At 72.1% G+C, this 18296-nt stretch overlaps 2 protein-coding genes across 8 annotated transcripts; one reads left to right on the top strand and one right to left on the bottom strand.

The window, feature by feature from the left end:
- Positions 1-1510: 1510 nt before the first annotated feature.
- Positions 1511-6930, top strand: SYTL1 (synaptotagmin like 1). 4 transcript variants are annotated; one of them, XM_064525014.1, is made up of 15 exons: positions 1511-1715; positions 3298-3602; positions 3845-3990; positions 4069-4171; positions 4280-4319; positions 4583-4700; positions 4843-4937; positions 5093-5215; positions 5293-5459; positions 5605-5707; positions 5823-5984; positions 6074-6152; positions 6236-6335; positions 6408-6613; positions 6690-6930. In XM_064525014.1, exons 2-15 carry the CDS (start codon positions 3475-3477, stop codon positions 6827-6829), a joined length of 1710 nt encoding a protein of 569 aa, XP_064381084.1. In that variant the 5' UTR covers positions 1511-1715; positions 3298-3474; the 3' UTR covers positions 6830-6930. The 4 variants fall into 4 exon arrangements, with proteins under 4 accessions (XP_064381084.1, XP_064381082.1, XP_064381085.1 ...); XM_064525012.1 differs by having other exon boundaries at positions 1513-1715; positions 4066-4171; XM_064525015.1 differs by having other exon boundaries at positions 1514-1715; positions 4066-4171; positions 4604-4700.
- Position 6931: 1 nt separating this feature from the next.
- On the bottom strand, positions 6932-17567 carry MAP3K6 (mitogen-activated protein kinase kinase kinase 6). Of its 4 annotated transcripts, none has more exons than XM_064525010.1 (28): positions 16740-17567; positions 15442-15581; positions 14688-14711; positions 14067-14254; positions 13782-13950; positions 13555-13661; positions 13235-13279; positions 13020-13132; positions 12743-12902; positions 12452-12602; positions 12109-12216; positions 11985-12034; positions 11762-11857; positions 11423-11507; positions 11210-11343; positions 11004-11131; positions 10690-10826; positions 10454-10559; positions 10133-10290; positions 9842-10049; positions 9587-9749; positions 8942-9107; positions 8638-8823; positions 8278-8383; positions 7826-8054; positions 7472-7739; positions 7283-7359; positions 6932-7167 (listed from the first exon to the last, which is right to left on the bottom strand). In XM_064525010.1, exons 1-28 carry the CDS (start codon positions 17017-17019, stop codon positions 7092-7094), a joined length of 3858 nt encoding a protein of 1285 aa, XP_064381080.1. In that variant the 5' UTR covers positions 17020-17567; the 3' UTR covers positions 6932-7091. The 4 variants fall into 4 exon arrangements, with proteins under 4 accessions (XP_064381080.1, XP_064381079.1, XP_025954033.2 ...); XM_064525009.1 differs by having other exon boundaries at positions 13235-13405; positions 16740-17566; XM_026098248.2 differs by lacking the exons at positions 15442-15581; positions 16740-17567 and adding an exon at positions 14801-15435 and having other exon boundaries at positions 13235-13405.
- Positions 17568-18296: the final 729 nt, after the last annotated feature.

Raw genomic sequence — 18296 nt, 5'->3', positions numbered from 1 at the left:
CTGCTACCGGGTCCTGCGCCGCCCCGCGGCAGGTGACAGGGGAGTTTTGCCCCAAGGGAATGGCCTGGGTACGGCCCGGTGACTCGTCACTGCCTGTTTGCGCTGCCCCGCGCCTGAGCACAGAGCACCCAGGACCTGCGGGGAGTGTGGCCCTTCCTGGGTGGAGATGGGCACAGTCTGGCTGCCGGGACTGTCTGCGTGTCCGTCTCTCCATCCATCCATTCATCCATCCATCCATCTGTCCATCCTTCCATCTGTCCATTCATCCATCTGTCCATCCATTCATCCAACTGTCCATCCATCCATCTGTTCATCTGTCCATCCATTCATCCAACTGTCCATCTATCCATCCATCCTTCCATCCGCCCATCCATCCCTCCGTCTGTCCATCCGGCACCTCCTTTCCTGTGCCAGCTTCTGCCAGTAAAGGCTTCTGGGTCTGGACGCTGGTGGCACGAAGGGCCCCAAGCCGGGCGGTGCCGAGGGGCTCGCTGCCTTGCCTGGACGACCCGGAGGAGCGTTCCCGGCCTCGAGCAGCCCCGCGGGGACACGTGTGGCCTGGCAGTGCCCACGGGCACGACCGTCTCCGAGCCATCCGTGCCCCCGGCGTAGACCCGGCCTGCAGGACCAGCGGGGACATCCGGGTGACACTGGGCCCTGGGGGGGGGGCACTTGCCCCCGTGAGCAGGGGGGAAAGGGCTTGTGGCCAGGCGCAGCATGGGCAGGCGGGTGCCGAGCTGCCGGAGCAGCCCGATTCGAGAGCACCTGGAGGAAACGGAGCCATGGCGGGGCCGGGCGCGTGCAGGCAGCCGTGGGGACACGGGGAGGGCGACTTGGCTCGCTGCTTCCCAGCATGGCTTTTCGTGCACGGCGCTGGGATCCGCCGCGCTCCAGGCCGCTGCCCGGCAGCTCGCGGCTGAAAGCACCCTGCGGCGCTGCGAAGCGGGAGGAAGGGGAGGGCAGCAGCCAGCCAGCCGGAGCCGTCGCTGAAGTCTCATTTCCTTAGAAACCACGCTAAAAATAATCCCCTCTCGCGGCGGGCCTCCGCGCGGCGTGTGCTGCCAGGCTGCGGTGCCCCTCGGCAGCCGCCCTCCCACCAGCACCGCGCTGCCCGGGGCTGCACCGGCGGGGAAACTGAGGCACGGGCCAGCACTGGGTGCTCCCACCCCGGGTGCCTGGTGTGTTAGGGGCAGGGTGGGGTGCCCCCTCCACCCAGCCGAGCCCAGGGTCTCCTGCAGGGCGCTCGGGGTGGCGTGGGGGGGCATCTTTTCCCGCGAGCTGCCCCCAAACCTCTGTGCGGGGCTGGGGGCTCGTGGCCCCCCCGGGACTCCCCACCCCGAGGCGCGAGGCGCTTCCGCTCCCGTCTCCACGCCGGGGCCAGCGGCCACCCCGTTTCCCCCCCCCCCCCCCCAGTGCCACCCCCCCGCTGCCCCGGCCTCCTGTCGCCTCCCAGTTCAGCCCAGTGCAGCCCAGTCCCGTCCGGCGGGCGCCGCTGGCTCCAGTCCCTGCTTTCGCGGCGCCGGGCGAGGAGGCGCTTGCTCGCCTGCGGTTGCCTCAGCCGTGGGTCGGGGCGCGAGCAGGGTGCCGAGGCGCCGGGAGACGCACGGCGGCGGGGGCTGCCCTCCCCGGGCGCGGGGGGCCGGGGGCTGCGGGGGGGTCCGGCGCGGGGGACGGCTGCACGGCTGCCCATGGCCCCCACGCATGCACCTGGGCAGGTAAGGCCGGCGCGGGGCCCCATGGCTGGCCCCACGGCGGGCCCCACGGCGGCGGGGGCAACCTGCGGAGCGGGTGGGAGCGGTGCCCGGGGAAGCGGGTTTGGGGGGTCCGGTGCCATCGGGTGCAAATCCCCCCCAGTGCACCCCTCTCTGGGCACGGAGCAGGGGTACCACGACTGCGGGGGGGCTGGGACGTCGCCAGCTCCGTGACCCAAAGCCTCTCATTCCCCCCCACCCCCCCCGCCGTGTGCTGCAGGCCTGGTGGTGCCCCCAGGTCGGATGGGGCCTGAGGCCACGGTGATGGGCTGCAGGGCCCCGGCAGGAGAGTGAAGCCTGGGGCGGGTGCTGGGTGCTAGGTGCTGGGTGCATGCAGCCGCAGGCCTGCCAGCCCCATGGTGGCCTGCGGTCCGGCTGGGGGGGGGGAGCCCCTTGCAGAGCCCCTGGGCACAGCTGGGAGCGTTTTGGGAGGGGGCAGGTTGCATTTGCACTGTGCATTCCCCCCCCCCCCCCCCCCAGCACAGCGGGCTGTTTGCAAAGAAAACAGGGACGTGCATCCCCCCCCCCCCCCCCCGGCCTCATGGCTTACTGGGGAGGTTTAACTGGTTTAACAGGTCTCCCATACTGGCTTGGGGGGGGGGGGGTCCCGCCGGGCACCCCGGCCACGCTGGCAGCAGCAGGGTCGGGGTGCTTGTTTGCATCCTCACCGGGGCCCCGCTGTCTCCGCGGGGGCTGGGGGGGGGGGGAAACCGCAGGAGCGCGGGGGCAAGGCCGCAGCTTTATTTGGGTGCCCGGCATGTTCCGGGAGGGGGGAGCACCCCCGCGCCCGGCCCCCGCGCGCACCGCGAGTAAACAGGATACGGAGCCGGCCCCGAGGCCGCGGCGGCGGCGAGGCAGCAGCGGTGGAGGCCAGCGGCGCCTCGGGGGGACCCTCGGGCTCCGGGCGCCCCGGGGATGCTCCCGTCCCGGTGGGCGCGCAGTGGCACCGCTGGTGGCTGCAGGGTGGCTTCGTGCCCTGGGGCTCGGGGTGGCCCCAGCGATCCTGCCCCGCTGCCGCTGCGATTTCCTGCCCCGCTCTCTGGCGGCGCGAGGCTCTTTCCCAACGCCGGCACTGGTGAGGCAACGCCGGGCGATGGGGCAAGAGCCCTGCGCTGACCGCTGCCGTTTCTCCACCCCGGAGGCTGTGATGAGTTGAGTAAGGTCTCAGCCTGCTCCGCCACCGGCGCCCCTCGCCAAGGCGAAGGCGGTGGGTGGGTGGGTGGCCCGTCCCCGTGCCGCAGCACCCCGCCGAAACACCACTCCCCGCGGGACAACGGCCTCCTGCCAGGGCCGCGCTAGCAGGGGCAGCACCAGCCCTGAGCAAACACCCTGTGCAAACACGGGCCCTGCGCAAGTTTCCGGCAGCGCCCGGCTGGCAGGGCCCCCCCCCCCCCCCCCCCCCGCCCCGGGCAGGGCTGGCCTTGGCGCGGCACCTCTGCCCGTGCAGAGGGTGCTGCTGGCTCCGTCCCCACCGCGGTTTGTCCCCTCTGGGCCCCGCGGCTGCTGGGGGGGGGGGGGGGTTGCAGCAGGTGCTGTCCGTTTGCAGGGGGTCAGGATGGTGCACGAATCCCACCCTGTGACGTCTCTGCCCGGCCGGGATCGCCGCTGAGCCGCACCGGGGCCGTGTGCCCGGCATGCCGAGTGCTGCCCCCACCCTGCCACCCGCAGCAGCCCCCCGCGCCGCAGCGGGCACCTAGGCCCCCCCCCGAGCATCCCACCCATCATGGCACTGGAGCTGGAGGTGGAGGCACTGCTGGACCTCAGCTTCCTGACGGAGCAGGAGCGGCGGGCCATCGCCGAGGTGCTGCGCAGGGACACGCAGCTGCGCCGGCGCGAGGAGGGACGCGTCAGGTGAGGCTGCTCCAGGCCGGGTGACACCCCGCGGGAGGTGACACCGGCGGCGGGACCCGACCGAGGGCAAATCCCACGGTGGCATCACCGCCACCCGCCCGTGCGCTCTGGGAAGGGCTGGCTAAGATGGGGATGGTGCCCGGGGTCCCCGGGATGCTCCGCGTGCACGCGGGGGGGCAAGGGTGGATGGGTGCCCCCCCCCCCCCGCGCCGTGGCCACCACCGCTGCCCTCGTGCCACCAGCAAGCTCCGCAAGTCGGTCTCGGACCCAGCGCGGCTCAAGAGCCTCACGGGCGACTGGTTCTGCGACGTCCGCGCCCAGCGGCACCGGCACCCGCTGGGCTCCGACCTCGTCCGCGCCTCCATCCGCCGCAGGAGGCGGCCGCGGGGTAGGCGAGGGCCGGGGGGGCGGCGCAGGGGGGGCACCGGGGCGCAGCCGCTGAGGCCCCCCCCATGCCCCGCAGCAGGGGAAAAGGAGCACGGCCCCGGCCCGGGGGAGCTGGAGGAGATCGGCGAGCCCTCGGCGGAGGAGCGGGAGGGTGAGGACAGCGCGGCGGAGCCAGAGCAGAGGTGAGGGTGGCTGGGGGGGCCCCGGCGTGCCTGGCCGCGGTGCTGCCCCAGCATCTTTGATTTGGCCCGTTAGTATTGCTCTGAGCAGCTAACCTTCTCTTCTTGCAGCCCCTCGAAGGATGAGGCCCTGGTGGCCACACAGGCCCAGGTGGGTGTCCGGTGCGGGAGGTGGTGCCCAGGTACCCGACGCCCCGGTGATGGGCTCGCTCGGCAGGGCAGCACCCCAGGGATGCAGCCGGGGCCCTGAGTGGGGAGGGAGCCGTGATGGCAGCCCGGGCGGCTGCTGCCACGTTGCAGAGAGAGCCCGGCACCGGGGGGGGTAGGCGACGGGACGCCGTGATGCAGCAGGGACAGCCCGAGTCCAGCTGCAGGGCTGGGGCCGAGCAGGGCGCTTGGGGCTCCCCTTTCCAGCCCGTCTTCCCCACCAAACAGCCCGGCAATGCCCGCCCCGCCGCCCCGGTGCTGGAGAGCCTGCCAGCGGCACAGGCTGACGGCCCGTCGAGGGAGCAGGACGTCCCGCTCCCACCAGGTAACCGTGCTGGGGGCCGCTGCGGGCCGCATCCAGTGCCCTTGGGTGCTGCGGAGCAGGGGGGGATAGCAGGGAAAAAGCCCCCCCCCCCCGCTGCATCCATGCTATCCAAAACACCCCCTCCCACATCGCACCCGTGCAGGCGACCGAGTGGCTGGGAACCCCTTCGGCACGTCCAGCGCGGAGGAGGAGGAGGAAGAGCCCGACGGCGTGCCCAGTGCTCCCGACGCCGGGCAGGTGGGACGGCGGGGCCGCAGCGGCACGGGCGCTGCTCCACGGCTGCATCGTGCCCCAGCACCGGGCGCTGGCCGGGAGCCCCCGGGAGCCTCCCTGGGCTTCGGGAGGGGTCCGACCCCCCCGTGGCTGAAGGCCCCTTGGCTTTGCGGTTGCAGGCGCCGGGGACCCCGCAGCCGGGGCAGGCGTCCCCGGACCGGGCGTCCCCGCACAACGGCCACGCGCCGCCGGGCAGCCTGCTGACGGCCAGCTCCTCCGTGTCCAGTCTCAGCTCCTCCACGGTATGGGGCCGGGGGGGGGGGAGACCACGCTGCCGGGGGTCCTGGCCCCTCGCTGACCCCCCACCGCTGCCCCGCAGCTCAGCGGCAGCCTGATGAGCCTGTACAGCGACGGCGAGCTGGGCGGGGTGGCCGTGCGGGGCTGCGTCCAGTTCGCCCTGCGCTACGACCCGGCCCGGGAGGAGCTGCACGTCCACGTGCTGCGGTGCCGCGAGCTGGCCGAGGCCAAGAAGCAGCGCTCGGACCCGTGAGTGTCCCCGCCCCGCGCCCCGGCGTCCCCGCGGGGCGGCTCTCCCCCTTCCAGCCCTGCGGTGATGCCCGGGTGATGCCCCCACTGATACCCGGTTGCTGGCTCCCTCTGCACCCCCCTCGCCCCATTTTTTTGGCTCCAGGTACATCAAGACCTACCTGCTCCCCGACAAGTCGAACCGCAGCAAGCGCAAGACCACAGTGCGCAAGCGGAGCCTGGACCCCGTCTTCAACGAGACCCTCAAGGTTTCCAGCCTCCTCCGGGGCGGGGGGACCTCCTGGGCAAGGGGGCGGCGGGGGAGCCCACGGCGGGGACGGTGCCCCTGGGCCCTCACCACGTCCCTGTCCCCTCCCCGGGCAGTACAAGCTGGAGAAGACAGACCTGCAGGGCCGGACCCTGAACCTGTCCGTGTGGCACCACGACAGCCTGGGCAGGAACCTCTTCCTGGGCGAGGTGGAGATCGCGCTGGGCGCCTGGGACTGGGCCAACACGCGGCCCGAGTGGTTCAACCTCCAGCCCCGGGTAAGCAACCTTGGCTGGCCCCACAGCTGCTCCCGGCCCCCCCGTCCAGCCCCCCCCGGCCCCCATAACCATCTCCTCTGCGCCCGCAGACGCCCATCTGCCCGGACGATCTCGCCAGCCGGGGCAACCTCAACTTGGCGCTGAAGTTCATCCCTGCCGGCTCCGAAGGTGAGAGGGGGCCGGGGGCACCTGTGCTGGAGGGGGGGCAAGGGGGGGGCACGCGCCCTGCCTGACCCTGCTTTCTCCCGCAGGCGCGGGGCTGCCGCCCACGGGCGAGCTGCACATCTGGGTGAAGGATGCCCAGAGCCTCGTGCCCCCGCACCGCGGCACCGTGGACGCCTTCGTGCAGTGGTAAGGGGGTCAGGCGGGGGGGCCCGGCGACGCGGGGGGGCCTGGCCCGGGCTCAGCCCCCTCTCGCCCCAGCTACGTGCTGCCCGACGACAGCAAGGCGAGCCGGCAGAAGACGCGGGTGGTGAAGCGGAGCCTGAACCCCCTCTTCAACCACACCATGGTGTACGACGGCTTCCAGGGCAAGGACCTGGCGGAGGCCTGCGCCGAGTTCACCCTCTGGCACCGCGACGCCTTCTCCAAGCGCCAGCTGGGCGGCATCCGGCTCAGCCTGGGCACCGGTGAGGGGCCGCGCCGCGGGGAGGGGGCCGCTGCCGCCGCCGGGCGCCCCGGGGTGACGCCGCTGCCTCTCCGCAGGGAGCAGCTACGGGCTGCCCGTGGCCTGGATGGACTCGACGGCGGAGGAGCGCGGCGTCTGGCAGCGCCTGCTGCGGCAGCCCGGCCGCTGGGTCGAAGCGCTGCTGCCCCTGCGCACCGACCTCGCGCCCCGGGCGTAGCGGGACTGCGGCACCCCGGGAGCCAGGCGAGGCGCGGGTGCGGGGCAGAGCGGGGGTCCGCGCCCCCCCTCCATTTCTGCTGCAATGAAGGGGCACCCGAAGGCACGGCTGGCGGCTCTTTATTCCCCGGGGCGTCGTGCCCCGGCTTCTCCCTCCGGTGCGCGGCTGCGTCCTGCTCCCGGCGGGCAGCAGCAGCGTCCGGCAGCCCCGGGGGTCCGGGGGTCCGTGCGGAGGCGGCTGGGTCCCCGGCGTGGCCCCGCGCTCACTCCGCTTCCCGCTGGGCGAGGGTGCGGCGATGCTCCAGGATGGCTGCCCACAGGCGGTACGCCGCCCCGCGCCTGCCGGGGACACAGCGGGCTGGGGACAGGGACGGGGACGGGGACGAGCCGTGGCCCCCCGCTCCCCCCCGGCGGAGCTGAGCCCGCAGCGGCCGGGCTGCCCGGCGGGCGGTACCTGATGCCGGTGTAGAAGAGGTCGTCGCGGGTGGCGCAGCCCAGCAGGTCCCGCAGGGTGAAGCCGTGCTGCAGCAGCTGCAAGAGACGGGCAGGGAGCACGGGGGGGGCCGGCAGTGTGGGCACGGGGCAGCGCCCGGCCCCCCCGCACCGGCGCCCGGTGCACGCGCCGAGGGGCCGCGGGTCCTACCGTGTCCGCGGTGGCCTGGTCCGCGCCGTGCTGCTGCAGCCACTCGACGAGCAGGGGGTCCGCCTGCCCCTGGGGGGGCTCGGCCGTGGCGGGGGGGTGAGCAATGCTGCCCGCTCCTCCCCGGTTCCCGGGGGCTGCCCCTATGGCAGCCTCCCCCGCGTCCCCTTGGGGCCAGCCCGAGGCCGGGGCGTCCTCCTGCGTGGAGCAAAGCGCCCGCTGCACCAGCCTCTGCCACTCCTGCTCCTTCGCGGCCAGCTCCCGCAGCAGCCTGGGGGCAAAGCGGGGGCACGGACTGGCACCCACGGGTGCCCGGGGGCCGGGCGGCTCCAGGAGCGAGGACCCGGGGAACCCTACCTGCCTGTCTCCATGCGGAGGTGGTGGAGCTCTGCCACCAGTGCGGAGGGACCCAGCAGCGAGGACGCGGCGCCCGTCTGGGTGCTGGAGCTGGTGCCCAGCCCTGAGCTGGGGCTGTCCTGCCGGGAATGGCTCCCGGGACTGGCTGGCCTCGGTGGCACTGGGTCGTCCTCGTCACTCGTGTCCTTGGTGCTGTCTCCCCCCAGCCAGCTGGCCTTCGTTCCCAGGTCTGCGGGGGCAGAGAGCCCGATGGCATCGGTCCCCAGGGCAGCAGGGACAGAAGGGGGGCAGGGACAGGCTAGGGCTGCCCTGGTGCCAGCTGGGGGTATCTGAACCCCTTCATCCCTTCCCCAGCACCCTAAATTGCTTGCCATCCCAACCCAGGGGTGGCCACCCTCTTCCTCCATCCACCCGGCCACGGTGCGTGCCAGCTGTCCCCCAGTGCCACCCACCTCGCACGAGCACGGTGAAGGTCGCCTGCACTGCCCGGCTAATGGCATCGTCCAGCGCAAACATCCAGTGGGGTTTGATGTGATGCCGGCGCAGGACCTGTTTCACCTAGGAGGGGCAGAGGCCAGGGCATGGCCAGCGCACCACCAGCACCAGGGCATTGCGAGCACCAGGGCATTGCCATGCAGGACATCTCCGTGCCAGGTGTCACCAGCACTGGGGCACCACGAGCTCCAGGGCAGCACCGGCACCGGAGCATCGCGGCACTGGACATCGCAGTCCCCGGGCATCGCGGTCCCTGGGCATCGCCATCCCCGGGCATTGCCAGCGCGGCCCCCCGCCGCGCCGCCCCGGGCACTCACCGCTGCCTGGAAGTTGAAGAGGGGAGCGTGGAGGTGCCGGAGGCTCAGCCCGTCCGCCCGCAGCCGGGTCTGCAGCGCCAGGAGGTCGTGGCGCAGCCGGTGCTGGCTGGGGCACTGGATGTAGCTCCGCAGGCAGCTCAGCAGCTGGGCGATGTGCTCCGAGCCCAGCCGCGGGCCCTCGGCGCTCTGGGTGGGCAGGAGGGAGGCTCAGGGCATGCTCCCCTCCTTCCCCACCCCATGGTGCCCACCGCGAGCTGTGGGGGCCTTTTCCGCCCGGCAGACCCCGCCGGCACCCGGCGCCCACCTGGCTCTCCTCCAAGGCGGCCGCGATGCCGGGCGCCTCGTCGGTGAGGACGTGGTGCAGCGTGGCCCGGCGCTTGCTGTCCTTGCGGAGGAGGAAGAGGTCCCCGCTCTCCTCGGGGGAGGACGAGCGCAGGCTGAGGTCGGAGCCGGCCGAGTCCTCGGGAGCCCTGGCGGGAGGGGGGCAGAGCGGGCGCTGCCCCACGGCCTCGGGCGTTTGGGAGCGCAGCCCGGGGACGGCACGGCATCGCCGTCCAGATACCGCGGCAGGGAAGAAGGGCCCCGCCGACACCCCGGTACCCAGTCTGGCCGGGGGGGGACTGGGATGGGTGACAAACCCTCCAGGTGACCTGGCTTTTCCTATAACCCCTGGTGGCAGCACTGGGGTCACTGGGGGACCAAACCAGCAGGTGCTGGGTATGGCAGAGGGCACTGGGTGCCCCACTGCATCGCGAGCCCCCCGTCCTGTAAGGGGGAGGGATGTAACGGGGAGGCTGCCCCATGCCCACGGCGATGCCCATGGGGGCCATCGCGGGATGCAGTGCTGGGACGTGGCAGGGGGCTTCAGGGGAGGCAGCGGGGATGGGGACGGAAAGCCAGCCCCCACTCCAGGGTCCCTCTGTCACCCCCGGGCGCAGGGATGCCCTACCCCAAATAGCTGCGGCTGGAGGCTGTGTCGCTGGAGCTGCGCGGGAGCAGGGGGCTGCCCGCTGTGCCCACCGCCCGGGCGCCCTGCGCGGCCGAGGGACATCCCTGGGTCCCCTCGGTGTCCTCCGGGTCCCCACCCGGGTGCCCAGAGTGGGGGGAATCGCCTGCCAGGGAGACGATGGAGATGCGGACAGTTACTCAGCAGCTGGCACCAGGCAGCCCCCATCCTGTCGGCGCTCAGCACCCCCAGCCTCACCCGCCGCCCCGTGCGGGCCGTCCCCCGCGGTGGCCACCGCCTGGCTCCTGGTCCTCCTGGTGCCGGCCGGGGCAAGGAAAGGCTCCTGCAGCAACGCGGCCGCCGTTGCCCGCTTGGCCGGGTCGGCCTCGAAGCAGCGGAGGATGAAAGTCTTGGCCTTGTCCGACATGGACTCGGGCACCTCGGGGTGCATCTTAAACATGCCCACCTGGAGGAGAGGCACACGGGGGGCTGCGAAGGGACCGGCCCTGCAGGGATGGGGCAGCCACCCGTCCCCAGCCCCACGGGTACCTTGAACATGGCGGCCTGGGGGCTGCCCAGCTCATAGAAAGGGGGCTTGCCCGTGGCCATCTCGATGATGGTGCAACCCAGGGACCAGATATCCGCCGGCTTCCCATAGCCCCACGGCCCTTGGTCGATGATTTCCGGGGCCATGTACTGCAGGGTGCCTGGGGAGAAGACGAGAGGGATCGAGGAGCCAGCACCCATCACCCAACCGCTCCTCTACTCCGTGTGCGGTGGAAGGACGCGGACCCCAGCATCACCTTGTCCTCAGCATCCTCCCTTTCTCCTGCCGCCACGACGGGGGAACCGGCCCCAGGAGGCCCTTACCCGCGAAGGTCTCGGCGCTGGGGCTGATGCCCGCCAACCGCTTGGAGGTGCCAAAGTCGGAGATCTTCAGCACTCCGCTGTACGTGTTGATGAGGACGTTGTCTCCCTGGGAAGAGCACCCCAAAATAAGCCAGCAGGCCAAGCCAAAGAGCCCCCAGGGCTCAAACAGCCAGGGCCGCTGTGCATCGCCCCAGGCGCGGGCTGCCAGGGGACGGCCACCCTGCCAACCTGCTCACCTTGATGTCTCGGTGCACGATGTGGTTATCGTGGAGGTAGCTCAGCCCGTCGAGGATCTGGCGGGTGTAGAAGACGATGGTGGGTTCGTTGTCCTTCAGGGGGCCCCACTTGGAGCGCAGCAGGGACGAGAGGCTCCCTGGAGAGGGGACGGGGGGGACCACAGGCCACATCAGGCCACTGCCCCACGCTGCAGCCACCTTCCTTCCTCTGGGGCATGTGGAGCAGGGCAACCTCCCATGATGACCCCAAGACCCCCCTGCCCGGCTGTCCCCGGTCCCCAGGACTGGGCAGGCGGTGCCCCAGTGCTGCCCACCTCCCGGCACCTCCTCCATGAAGATCTTGATGAAGCCGCCCTGGCTGATGGAGCCCAGGTATTGCACGATGTTCCTGTGCCGCAGGTGCTTGTGCAAGGCAATCTCCTCGTGCAAGGGCTGCGAGTACCTGCGCGGCGGGCACAGTGGGGTGACAGGGGACCCTGGGTGCCCCGGGACCCCCGGGCACAGCGCTGCGGGCACCTACCGGCTGTCACGCTCCGGGATCTCCTTGATGGCGATGCGCACTTGGTTGCTGAGACAGCGCCCGGCGTAGACGACCCCGTACGTCCCCCGGCCCAGCACCACCCGCTCGCCCGTCTCCGAGTACTCGTAGCTGTACTGCGGGGCAAGGCACGTGGCGAGAGCCCGGGGCACCGGTGTCCCGCGTCGCCCAGCCCTGCCCGGCCGCCCGGCTCACCTCCAGGACGGGCTGCGTGGGACTGGGCACCTCCTCGCCGCCCGCCGCCTGCTCGGCGAGGAAGGACTGGACCAGGTCGCAGAACCTGCCCGGGGGAGGACAGCGGGTCCTGAGCGCCGGGGCACCGCTCCCCGTCCCCGCCTGCCCCCCGCGAGCCCACCAGCAGCACGAGGCGGGCCTGTGCCACCCCGCTCCCTCCTTTCCCCCAGGGTTGGGGTCTCTAGGATCCTCCTCTCCCCAAATGAGCAGTGGGTCTGGGGGGGAGCTGCATGCCCTCATCCCTCCCTGCGCACCGGGGCGGTGCCGGGGGTCCCGCACGCCCCCTCGCCCCCCGCTCACCAGCGGCAGTGCTGCTGGGACGGGAAGTAAAGCTGGAAATCCTCCGCCGGGTGCATCACGTAGAGGAAGCAGCCCCGCTCGTCGCGCTTGCAGATGCTGGGGGGAAAGGAGCCCCCGTGGCATCAGCGAGGGGGGCTGAGAAGCCACCCCTGGCATCCCCCGGCTCGCCCTGCTGGGGAGGGGGACAGGGGACACGGCACGGCCGGGCGATGCCGGTGCTCACCTGATGCCCCGGATGGCGGCGGCCGCGAAGGTCCAGCTCGACACCGCTGTCTGTGGGGAGGACGGGGGCAGGTGAGGAGGGGGCCGGTGGAGGGACTCCCGCCCCGACCGGCCCCGGGTCCTACCTCGTCCGAGGGGCACACGAGGCTGAGCGTCACCGCCGGCTCCTCCGCGCCGCTCTGCACGGCCACCTGTGCCGGCTGCAGGACCTTGCTGAGCGCCAGGACCAGGACCTGCGGCGGCGGCGAGGGGACGCGGCTCACCCCGCTGCCTGGCCCCCCCGCCCGCGGGTCCCTAAAAATAGCCTGAGCCCGCGTCCCCCTCACCCCGCTGCCCCTTCCTCCCTGCTGGCAGCCGTGGCATCCCGCTGGGACACCCGACTCCGCCGGTGCCTCCCGGATTCCACGAGAGCCCATCCCGAGCTCCGATCCCGGGCGCCGCCGGGAGCACAGCGCGGTCGGCCCGTACCGGGCAGCGCCGTGCGGGGACCACGGGCCGGCAGCCCTCGAGGAGGAAACCCAGCCAGAAGTCAGCCAGCTCCTGCCGGGCGGATTTCACCCGGGGGCTCCTCTGGAAGTGTTTGTAGAGCAGGAACGTCTCCATGACCGACACCAGGTACCTGCGGGGACGGCATGGTGGGAAAGGTGCCCCACCGCCCCCTAAAATCCCCGCGGGGGACCGGAGAGCCAATCCCACCGGCGTTAGCATCCGCAGGGGACCGGCAGCATGGGGACCGGGCTGGGAGCCCCGGCCGCTCACCAGCCCGGCGCGTTGAGCTTGTAGAGCTTCTCCGAAGCCTGGATGACTTTGCTCAGGTCGTTGGCCAAGATGCCGGCGCCGAGGCAAAAGCCCACGTCCCAGTAGTAGTTCAGCTTCTCCAGGCTGCCCTTGCGGCCCTGCAGGCAGTTCAGCTTCACGCCTGCACGCGGGGAGCAGGACCCCCGTCACCCCGCGGGCACCGGGGCGCAGCCCCTCCCGGGATGCCGCCGCCAGCCTCCGCGGGGTCCCCGGCCCCGACCCCCCGGCTCGGAGGCACCTATTTGCCAGAGCTGCGCCGAGGTTTCGAAGCGGTGCCCCGCGGCCATGAGGAGGACGGCGGAGTTGATGCCCGAGTGAAGGCTCGGCTCCACGTCGAAGGCTTTGCTGTACCTGGGGCAGGCGGCGGTGCCGGGCGTCAGGCACGGCCGCTGCATCAACCCCTCCCCACCCAGCCGAAACGTGACCGTCCCCAGCCCTGTCCCCCAGCCTCACCAGTAGAAAGCCCGGTCCCTCGTCTCGGCGTCGATGAAGCCCGAGCTGATGAACATGTCCTTGTAGATGCGGCCGCACAGGCAGAAGAGGTCGGGCGCAGCCCCCTCCCGGCGCTCCACGGCCGGCAGCAGCACGGACAGGGCCTTCTCCCGGTCCCCGGGCCGGTTGCGCCTGCGCACGCGCGGCCGGCCTCGGCAAACGGCACCGCGAGGCCCCCCCTGCCCCTCCGAGGGCGGCCGCCCCCACCGGCCCCGGCACCGCGGGGCTGCACCCGTGGGGGACCCGATGCTCAGCCCGGCTCTCGGAGCTTCGCCGCTCACCGGTTCAGGGCGAAGGCGTAGTGGAAGCGGACGTTGGGCTGCTCGGCCACGTCGCAGGTCGGCAGCGCCTGCAGCGTCTCCACCAGCGCGACGATGGCATCGTAATCCTGCGGGACCAGGCGGGCAGAGCCGCCAAAAGCGACCGGTGGCTTTCTGCCCCCGCCGCCTGCTCGGGGACGGCGAGCCGGCGCCCCGCACGCCCCCGGCCGCCCCGCCGCCCCGCTCACCTGCACGTCGCGGTAGGACAGGAGGAGGTTGATGATGATGTCCAGGCTGAGCAGCTCCACGCTGTCCAGGCGCTGCTGGATGCGGGCCAGCTCCTGGCTGAGCTGCTCGCCCCGGTACAGCTCCCGGGCCCGGCGGATGTCGCGCCGGATCGTCTCTCGGAAATAGCCGCTGGGGGGGGGGACAGAGAAGCAGGGCCTGAGCACCCCGGTACCCGAGGCGGGGGCAGCTCACCCAGCAGCATCGCGCCCTGCCCTGTCCCCCGGGACGGCGGCGAGCGGCAGTACCAGGGGTTGGTGGGGATGCCCTCCAGCAGCTTGGCGAGGCGGCCCGCCAGCGGGGTGAAGAAGCCCTCTGTGTTGAAGCTGGGCTGGAAAAGCTCCGTCAGGCACTTCATGGCACTGGCGTCGCAGCAGACAACCTTGTTCTGGGGCGTCACCACGTAGGGGATGAAGGTGTAGCTGCCGCAGAGGTCCTGAGCGGGGGGGAGAAGGTGTGAGCTACTGTGCCAGCTGAGCAGAGAACTCCTCTGCTCGTTTCATGAAACAGCCCCCTCTCTCCAAGCCCACGCAGCCCAGACCATGCAGAGCACATTAACACAACCACCCCTGCTCTCTCTTCCATAATTCATCAGCAAGGAAAGTCTCACTAACTTTCCCTGACTGCCATCATTATGCTCCAGAGTGAACAGCCCCAAACCTTTTAAAAGCCAGGTGCCCTTCTCCAACACTGCTGGTCCCAGGCGCTCACTCTGAGTGAGTGAGGACCCCACTGCTCAGTTTTGGGGGACAGCCACATGCAAAGCCCATCCTCCCAAAGCCACAGGCCCAGATGCTCAATTCTCCCCCTAAGCCTCCCCCTTCCCATGGCACGGAGGCAGGGAGACGGCACGAGGGAGAGGGACGCACCGAGTTCTTCTGGCAGATGTCCTCCTGTGGGGAGAGAGAGGGAGGAGGGGTTTAACAAGCTCCGTGGCCCGGCAAAAGAAATCAGCTGCTTTCGGACTCAGCATCGGAGTTACCTGGAAAACAGCCAGCTCCCGCCAGGGCCGCGCGGCCGAGCGGCCAGTCGCCCCGGCCGTGCGCAGACTCCCCCCGGGAGGGCTGGAAACGCGGCCAGTTCCTCCTCCAAACCAGCAACTGCAAAGGCACCTCCGCACGGGTGCCCCAGGGCTCCCCCCGCCCGGGACCCATGTGCAGCCGGCACGGCGCTCGGGGACCATTTGGATGGGCTCCCACCCGCATTTTTTCCGAGCAGCGAAAAACCCTCCGGCCGGCCCCTTTCCCGTGAAGGGTTTCAGCTCCGAGGCATCGGCTTTTCCCAGGAAAAAAGCGCCTGTCCCCAAATTCCTGGCCGATTTGGGCCGTGGGAGCGCTCTGTGCCCTGTGGCTGGGCTCCGGGTCCCCGGCCCGAGCCAGCCCTTCGCTCCTTGTCCCCCGGGGCCCAGGGGAGCCTCTGCCGAAGCTGGATGCGACCGTGGGAACTTGGCCCGGCTCGGGAGGACACGGCTGCAAGGGAGGTGCCCGGCTGAGACGGCCGCAGGACCCCGCTACCTGCGGCGGGCCGGCGCGGAGCTGGGCCAGGACGGGGACGCGGGCGCTCCGGCTGCTCCCGAGCGGCATTTTGGGCTGCTCCGGCCCCGCGGCGCCGGGCCCCGCTCACCTGGAGGCCCTGCAGGCTGGGCAGGTCGGCGTGGCAGCACAGCAGCACGTTGTTGGTCATGCTGGAGCTCTCGCGGACGCCCAGGTGGTAGAAGAGCGACGGCTGGCAGATGGAGTCGCTCATCTCCACCACGGCCACGTCTGCGGGCAGGACGGCGGCGATGCTGGCGGGCGGGCGGGGGCCCCACAGCCCGTGCCCCCCGTCCCGGCAAGGCACCATGGGCAACCAGCCAGGCCTGCACCCCCTTGCCAAGCACAGCAGGCAGCAGCCGGGGAAACTGAGGCACGGCGCCCCGGCCCTCACGCCGAGCTCTGCTGCAGGGGGGGCCCAGGCGTCCTGCGGCCTCCGGTCGGACCTTGCTCACCCCCTTTCGCAGACGCCCTGGCCAGCGCTACGGGATTACGCAGCCCGGCTGACCCGGCTGTCTCAGCCGGACACCCCGGCTCTCCCCTCCCCTCCCAGCGAGGGCGGCGTGTCGCAAGGACCGCACTGAAAGAGCCCTTTCCGCATCGCTCGGCGCCCTGCTCCAGCGGCCCCCGGACTTCCCTTTCCTCCAGGGGATGAGTTTTCGCTTCCCCAGCCCCCCCCCGATGGCCAGGCCCCCCCGGAGCACGCAGCTCCTCCCCACCACGAAGCCCCAGCTCAGCACTTCCACAAAAACGCCCTTTCAGAAACGGCACGCGTGTGCGTAGCGACAGGGAGGAAGATGTCCCGACCAACCTCCAACCACCCTGGAAAACAAACAGCGGGGAGGCAGAAAAGCAAACGGCAAATCACCCCATCCCAAGCTGGCAAGCGCAGCTCCCCTGGGCGCTGCAAAGAGCCCAAGACTCGGTGCAGCGGGATGGAAACTCCAGTGTGGACGGGATGGTCCTCCCGGCCCCAGCGGCCGGGCGCTGCTCGGGCTCGTTATTACCAGCATTGCTGACGGCTCGGACCGCATCAGTCCTCAGAGCCGGACGGCGTTTGGTCCCCGGGAGGGAGACTGCCAGGTTTTGGCTCCTGATCCCATTTTATCCCAGAGGCCGGAGCCGGCCGGAGCAGCCGCCAGCCCGGGGCGTTAGCAGGGGGAGCCGCAGGTTTGGGGTTAGCGTGGGAACACGTCCAGGAGGACGTGGGCACGGGAACCCCTCTCCTCCCCGCCACGGAGAGCCCCTGCCCCAGCGCAGCAGGCAGAGGAGGGGAAGAGAAACTCCCCGTGCAGGAAGGAGCTGCAAAGATCTTCCCCGGGCAACGCGCAGGGGGGTTCGCGGACCCCCTCCCCGGCTAGCGAAGCCCAGCCCGGGGCCCATCCTCACCTGCGTTGTAGAAGCGGTCCAGGGTGCCGGTGTCGCCCAGCGCCAAGGTGCCGAAGGGCACGGTGTGCAGCTGGGCCCGCACGTCGCGGCAGGCGTCGCGCAGGCTGCGCAGCGCCGGGCACGCCGCGGGCTCCCGGCCCAGCACGCACACCACGCTCAGCGCCCGCGGCCCGCCGGGCCGCCCCCGGGCCCCGCACACTGGCCGGCCCACCGTGCCCGCCACGGCCAGCGGGTCCTGCCAGCAGCTCCCGGCGACCGGGGGCTTCCCTGGACCCTCCATGCCCGGGGTGGCGGGAGCCGCCTGCCCTGCAGCGGGGGGCTATTACCGTGTACTGGGAGGGTCCGTGCCGTGCACCGGGCTGCTCTGCACCGGGCTGCCCGGCTCCGCACCGGGAGGGCTCCTACCGTGCACCGGGCTGCCCTGCACCGGGCTGCCCGGCTCTGCACCGGGAGAGCCCGTACCGTGCACCGGGCTGCCCGGTTCTGCACCGGGAGGGTCCGTGCCGTGCACCGGGCTGTCCCGCACCGGGCTGCCCTGCACCGGGCTGCCCCGCTCCGCCCCGCGCTGCTCCGCCCCGCGCACCGGACTCCGCACCGGGCCGCTCCGCCCTGCACCGGGCCCTTCCCTGCTCACCGGGCTGCCCCGCTCCGCACCCAGCTCCGCAAGGAGATACCGCGCTCCGCACCGCGCCGGGCTGCCCCGCACCGCGCTCCGCACCGCTGCGGGCGCCGTCCCGGGCCGCCCCGCCCCGGGCACCGGCAGCCGCTTCCGCCTGCCCCGGCTCTGAGTCAACGGCGGCCACGTGGGGCCGCGCCGCCGGCCGGGGCCAGCCCGGCCCCCGCGGGGAGCGGCCGGACCCCCCCCCGCTCTGCCGGGCTTCGGCCGCTTGCAAAAGGCGCCGGGGCCGGTTGCAAAACGGCGGCGGGGGCGGAAAGGGGAAGCGGGGCCGGGGCGCCCGGGGGCCCGTGCGGCAGCCGCGTCCCTGCCAGGCGCGGCCGGGGATGTCGCAGCCGGGATCTGCGTTGTGGAGCTGGAGCCGGGGCGGGGGCGGAGGCGAAGCGGGTCTCCCCGGGGCAGGGGCTGGGGCAGGGCCCCGGGGCGATGCAGACCGGGCCGGCGGCGCCCGGCGGGGAGCCCAGCGCAGCTACGGGCGGCGCAGGCCTGGCTGAGACCCAGCCGGCTCCCAAGAAATCCGGCGGGATGGGGAGGCTTTTTCCAGCCGCGGCGTCGTTCCCATCCCAGGGCCGGGCCAGCTTTGGGCGGGAGGGAGGAAAGGGGAACAGCAGGCGCCTGCGGGGACGCTGGGGACACCAGTGTCCTGCGTGCCCGGGCTTGCTGCTCCGCCGGGGATGCGATTTTGGGAAAGGCAGAGCCTGGGGGTCTGGCGGCTGCGAGCGCCCGATCCCTCCGCTGCACAGGCTGAACGCAGCCGCGGGGATTATCCTCCGGGTCTGGGGGCAGCCGGCAGCCAGGCTGTGGTGCCGTGGGGGCCGCAGGGTTTGGAAGCCGCAGCCGTGCAGGTTTCCAAACGCAGCCTGTTTCCAGCTGTGGAAATT

Source organism: Dromaius novaehollandiae, chromosome 23 (genome assembly GCF_036370855.1).
Source record: "Dromaius novaehollandiae isolate bDroNov1 chromosome 23, bDroNov1.hap1, whole genome shotgun sequence".
NCBI classification, from domain to species: Eukaryota; Metazoa; Chordata; class Aves; order Casuariiformes; family Dromaiidae; genus Dromaius; species Dromaius novaehollandiae.
This window is presented reverse-complemented; position numbering and strand designations above follow the sequence as displayed.